Here is a 6,000-nt window from a genome sequence, read left to right as displayed (position 1 = left end):
GGGCTCTGCAGGGAAATTAGTAGGATTTGAATCAATTCAGTAACACTAACGTGTAAATGACTGGCACCCACAGGTGGCTGGGAGGAAAACTTTGCATTTGAAAAGACTGGTAGCATTTCAGAAAATATGGAATCTTTTTTTGTAGGAGAGTGAACAGAATTCCCTGACCTCTTCACCCCACCTGAAACCCTGCCTTGTAGGTTTAAAGCGGATTGTAGGAGGGGACATTTAAATAGCACGTTTAACTAATAAGTACTCGAACTATAGAACTAGTTCACCCCTCTCTGCACCAAGTGGCCTCTAAGGTCATAACGACCTTGGCCGACCTTCTCTGGGAATGCACCCTCGCCAGAGAGGAGGGCGAGAGGGGAAGACCGAAGCTCAACGGAATTACCAGAAAGGATGTTTTTATTTGAATAAACCCAACCCAGTGTTACCTCCCCACTCGTCTCGGCCAACTCGAACCCTCCTGGAGGGCGAGCTGCCGGGGTCCAGGACGCCCGAGGCTCTGGGGGCCCCCGGCCGGGCCATCTCCGCCGCCACCCGCCGGACCCCGGGAGGGGGCGAGCAGGGCAGGGACAGCGGAGACAGCTCCCTGCTCCGCTCCCGCCCTCCCCAAACCCGAGCCGGCGGGGCGGGGGCGGGGGGCCGGATCGCAGAGGAACCGGCCGTTTCCGGGAGGTGGGGAAGCGACCCCGAGCACAGCGGCATCAGACGCGCTCCGCGGGCCGGCCTTTCCGGGTTCCACCCACACTGCGGCGAAGGGCAGCCCCCACCTGCGGCCGCGCGGGGGAGTCCCGAGCCCGCGGGGAGGGGCGCGGGCGGGCCCGGGAGGCGGGGCGCGCGCGGGCCGCGGAGCCCGGAGCCGGCGGGGGCGGGGAGGCGCCGGGCCGGAGTGAGCGGCGGCCGCAGCTGCAGCAGGACGGCCCGCCGGCGGTCGGGGCCGCGCCGGGAACCTCGCGGGGCGGGCGGCGCCGCACCCCTGCCTGGCCGCCGGCGCCCCGGGGAGGCGGCCCGCGCGCGCCGGGACCAGCAGCATGAGCAGCGGCTACAGCAGCCTGGAGGAGGACGCCGAGGACTTCTTCTTCACCGCCAGGACCTCCTTCTTCAGGAGGGCGCCCCAGGGCAAGCCCCGCGCCGGCCAGCAAGTGAGTGGCGCGCGCGGCGGATGGTGCAGCCCGCGCGCATCGCGCCCGGGGGGCCCGGGGCTGCAGGACCCCCGGCTCCACGTGTCTCCGCGGGGCGCGCCGGGGATGCCCGCGGGGAAGGAGGAGGAGGAGGCCCCCGAGAAGTGGCTTCTCCTGTCTGCCTCCCGGGGTCGTGCCTGGAGCCCGTGCCCGTGGGCGTGCGCGGGGGCGCCCGGGCCGGGGAGCCGGGAGGACGGGCGGGAGGCCCAGGGCCCGCGCCGCCTTGCGCGCCAGATGGCCTCTGCGGCCCCGGAGCAGTATGAGAGGCAGGAGGTGGCCCCCGCCCGGGACGCCCTTCGCGCCCCCTCGGAGGCGGCGGTCGGGGCCTCGCGCCGGCCCTCCCTCTTGGTCCCTTCAGTGGCCGGTGGCCCCTGAGTGGCTCGGGGGCCGTGCGACAGCCAGGGGTGGCCGTGGAGTCTGGCCTCCCGCACCTTCCCGGTCCGGGCGCCTCTGGTGTGTGTGTGGGGGGGTGGAAGGGGGCGCTGTGGGGAACGCGGGCCTGACGACAGTGGGCGCTCCCTGAGTCTTGGGTGCGTGAGTCAGGGTCGTGCGTTTCCTGCGAAGTCAAGTTTCTAGGTGCCCCGAAGGTTTTGCAAACAAGTTCCGGTGCTGGGTAAATACTGGCCGGCGAGAGCCGAGCCCTGGGCCGGTTTCTTCCTTTTTTGGAGGAAGCACGCCGTGGGAAGCATTGCCTGGGAAAAGATGGGACGGGAACTGGGCCGGTGTCGCCGACCGTGACCGTGTTTTTCAGGGAGGCTTCCCCGAAACCGGGCGCTTGGGGTGGACCAAGTCCGGCGCCTGAACCCGCGGCCTCCTGGCCCTGGGAGCCACCCCAGGAAGCCTGCCAACCAGCCGTGCCTACGTCAGATTGGAGAAGGCTGTCATGGAACAGATTTCTTGCTTTTAAAAAATAACAGGCGCGCAGCAAACATTGCTATCAGACTTGGTCCTCGAGACTAGAAGCGAGGAAAATCGTTCAGGGCCGGATGATGAGTTATGGGAGGGGTGAGGACAGAGTAATGTGTCAGGGTTTCCTTGCCAGATCTTTTAAGTTTATTTAACCACTTTCTGAGGTCATATTTCTTTTTAAGGTTCCTCACGTGGAGAAGGGGCTGGCTCACTGCCTCCTATAAGGACGCTGATCCCATCATGGGGCCACCCGCATGACCTCATTACCTCCCAAAGGCCCCACCTCCAAATCCTTTCACGTTAGGCCTGCATCATATGAATTTGGGGGGGACACGCACATCCAGTCCGCAGCAAATGATCTTTTATTTTCTAATGACATGAGTTTGCTGTGAAGTTTGGAACTCGGACCCCCCCCCCCCCCCCCCCCGTGAGTTATGGAGGAATTGCATTTCCTTGTGCTTTTTTTCACTTTGCTTTTCTCTTTCTTTCTTGGCCTCCTGTTTCTTTCCCTTCTCCACGTTGTATTTTCTCCTTCTACTTATTTACGTTGATGTCACCATTTGACATTTTGACTTGAGCTTGTCAGAGATGCTTGTGCCAGTGTGAAGTCTATTCCAGAGGTGGCCAGTATCCAGAAAACTTGCTGGGCTTCGATTCTCCAGGTGTGAGATGCTCCTTGACAAGGGCCAATGTATCCAGGTTGGAATTGCACGAGAATGCTTTAAAAAGTAAAAACATCACTTTTCCCTGGGTTTATACACTTTTCCCTGGGTTTATACACATACAGTGTTTATTATACTCATTAATTTATGGAATATTCAGCTAGCATATATATTATACTCATATAATGTTACTTATTTAGCATTTAGAATTGTCTAACATTTATATGTATTTTGAAGTATTGTGCTGAAAGTCAGGACAGTAAGACCTAGTTCTTTGAAGAGCTTTAAATATATTCTGAAGCTTCATTGGCTGTGTATTTCCCCTGCTAACATAACACATGCCAGGTGCTGAGTTACAGGACTTATTTGCCAGGGGGAGAAAGTGTTTTAAACTCTGAATTTTAGTGGGCATTTCGGTTTGTTCAAAGAAGGGACAGAGTGAGTTTGTTAAATTCCTGACGAGATTTGTGAGTTAAGGAAGTAAAACTTATAAAGCAAGGCAGTCTAAATATAACCTAAGGTTAGATAAGCCTTTTTTTGTTTTATTATGCTGGTGATTATAAGAATAAGGTAAGCACTTCTGACATAAAGGATAGAAGGGAGGGCCGGGCCAGGGGGTGTAGTGGTTAACTCTGCGCGCTCCACTTCAGAGGCCCCGGGGTTTGCAGATTTGGATCCCGGGTGGGGACCTACACACCACTCATCAAGCCATGCTGTGGTGGTATCCCACATACAAAGTGGAGGAAGATTGGCAACAGATGTTAGCTCAGGGCCAGTCTTCCTCACCAAAAAAAAAAAAAAAAAAGGGTAGAAGGGAAATTTAGCTTTTCTCTAGAGAGGTGGAAAGAGATGTGTTGCCATAAGGATCTATTATTGATAATAGTGATTTTATTTTTTTTGGTGCTGAACCACCTGGTGGAAAACCCAGGAAAATGTGGTTTCTAGAACTCTTGAAAATATCCAGAGAAAGCAAGATGTTTGTGGTAAATGCAGGAGGGAGACACGGGGGAGGAGGGTGAGAAGTTGCTTTCTTCTCTTGCCAGGCAAATCAACACAGCCCAACTTCTTTCTGTGTCCAACGATAGCAGAAATCTTATAGATATGAAGAAAATGTTATCATTTTCTCTCTTGTTTTATGTTGGCACTGTTAGAAAAAAAAAAAAAGAAAAGGCTTAAAAACCCATCCAAAAGATATACAGGGAATGAACACTAGGCCTGTTTGAACGTCAGCTTATTGCTCTATCCCCAGGGCCTCAGTTGGTACCTGACACACAGTGCTTGGTCTGTGAATGTTAGTTGAATGAATGAATGCTTTCCTGGTTTGATAATAATTGGCTCTTTAAGGGTTTTCAGTGTACCCTATTTTATGATTCTTCCAAGAGCCCTCTGGAGCATGAACGTGATGAGCCTTGTTAAGGGATTCGCCCAAGGGCCCACACTTAGACAAAAAGCTGGAACTCAGGTTTTCCGACTGGAATTCCCCTCTCCTTGTTGTTACTTCTCGCCTATAGAAGTAATTTTAAAATTCGATCTTCCCTTGTCGAATATGGGCATCTATAATTTAGGAGTTTCTTAAAATGTTGACCCGTCTATTCTGCATATGTCTTCATTACAGTGTTCATAATTCATACTTGTGGATTCACTATCTTGTTCGAAGCAGAACCAAGAACGTGGACAGTTCTGTAATTCATCGTCCTCTGTTTCTGATTTTCCAACCAAATCAAACTACCTGTGAACACAGGATGCATTCAGACTTCCAAGAGCAGAAATGGACTCAAACGATGAATATCATAATCTCTTGGATCATGTCTTACCCCGCAGCTAGGGTGATCACTTTCCTTCCTGAGCCTTTGGTAGTTAATAGGAATAAGGAAATGAGACATTGTTTTTGCTTCAGAAGTGGAATAGTCAAGAAGTCCTGAAAAACCTGAAATTGTCTTCTGAACCACCCACACTTTAAAGAAAGTTGTGCTGAAGATTTGTTTAATAAGGCAAGCCTGTGAGATTCCACATACAGGCCTTAAGGTTACTCTATGGGCTTTCTCCTTACTATAGTTTAAAATTTTTTTTTAATTTTATTTATTTATTTTTCCCCCAAAGCCCCAGTAGATAGTTGTGTGTCATAGCTGCACATCCTTCTAGTTGCTGTATGTGGGACGCGGCCTCAGCATGGCCGGAGAAGCGGTGCGTCGGTGCGCGCCCGGGATCTGAACCCGGGCCGCCAGCAGCGGAGTACACGCACTTAACCGCTAAGCCACGGGGCCGGCCCGTTTTAAATATTTTTGTGGCTCTCTGCTTCTGTGTCTTATTGCTGGAATCAACAGTAATGAGTTGTATTATTTTATTCAGTGTTTCTATTAGAAGTTTTGGCGATAGACCCACTAGGGGCAAAAGAATAATGGTTTACCACATCAAAGGTCTGTTGGCTATCCTAACTTTTTATACTAACCTTTAATCCCCGTATGACTGCATATAAACATTCCCACCAGTCCTTTTGCCTGGTGCGCGGTGATTTGCACATCTCGTCTCTGTGTCTGATGTATTCTGTTCCTACACAGTATTAATCCATTGGAATTTTGTGTTTGTGTGAGCAGGACTCACAAAGGCACATTCCTTTAACTGAATTTCTAAAGAAAATTAGTCACCAATCTCATATACCCTCAATATGAGCCATGCATCCTCTGCCCCATTTCTTCTTCTGGCTAACTTGCAAGATTTGGAAATTATTTGGAAAGCAGTGACACAAAACATTTATGAAAAGAAAAGCTAAAAATATCCAATAATGTGGTTATTCTTTTTAGACTTCCTTTGGCAGTCAGTGCAAGTCACACTGTAAACATTCATTTTCTGGGAGAAAAAAGCGAGGCTGATCAAATGCTTTCTAGTGTGGCCTGATCACCAGCTCTTAGCCCCGGGCACCAGCTCTTGCTTACCCCCAACTTCCACATAAGGAGCTGTCTTTTGATAAACGCTCTAGTTCCAGGCTGGCTTTTCGCTTCTAATTTGGCCCAAGGCCATAGGCTAGCCGAGGAGGCCCCTCTTCAGAAGGATGGTGAAAAGACAGATTAGAATATAAGTTAGAGGCATGTAAAGGAGCTGCTCTTATATAATATATTTTGGCTGACTTAGCCTGTTTGCATCCTTGTCTCATTGAAGAGCTAGTATACCGTTGCCTAGAAAGAGTTTTTTATTCTGGCGTTACCTATATTACAAGGCCCAGCTGTTTGGTCACTCTCTGATGC

General features: G+C 51.3%; 1 protein-coding gene across 2 annotated transcripts in view; it reads left to right on the top strand.

The window, feature by feature from the left end:
- The first annotated feature begins 511 nt into the window (after positions 1–511).
- RASSF3 (Ras association domain family member 3) overlaps positions 512–6,000 on the top strand; it is a 68,720-nt gene continuing 63,231 nt past the window's right edge. The window contains exon 1 of one of the 2 annotated variants that reach the window (XM_058557716.1): positions 512–1,148. In XM_058557716.1, the coding sequence (XP_058413699.1) occupies positions 1,038–1,148 (111 nt within the window). In that variant the 5' untranslated portion in view covers positions 512–1,037. The remainder of the gene's footprint in view (positions 1,149–6,000) is intronic. The other variant, XM_058557717.1, reaches the window with a different exon arrangement.

Source organism: Diceros bicornis, chromosome 17, assembly GCF_020826845.1.
Source record: "Diceros bicornis minor isolate mBicDic1 chromosome 17, mDicBic1.mat.cur, whole genome shotgun sequence".
Lineage (NCBI taxonomy): Eukaryota > Metazoa > Chordata > Mammalia > Perissodactyla > Rhinocerotidae > Diceros > Diceros bicornis.
This window is presented reverse-complemented; position numbering and strand designations above follow the sequence as displayed.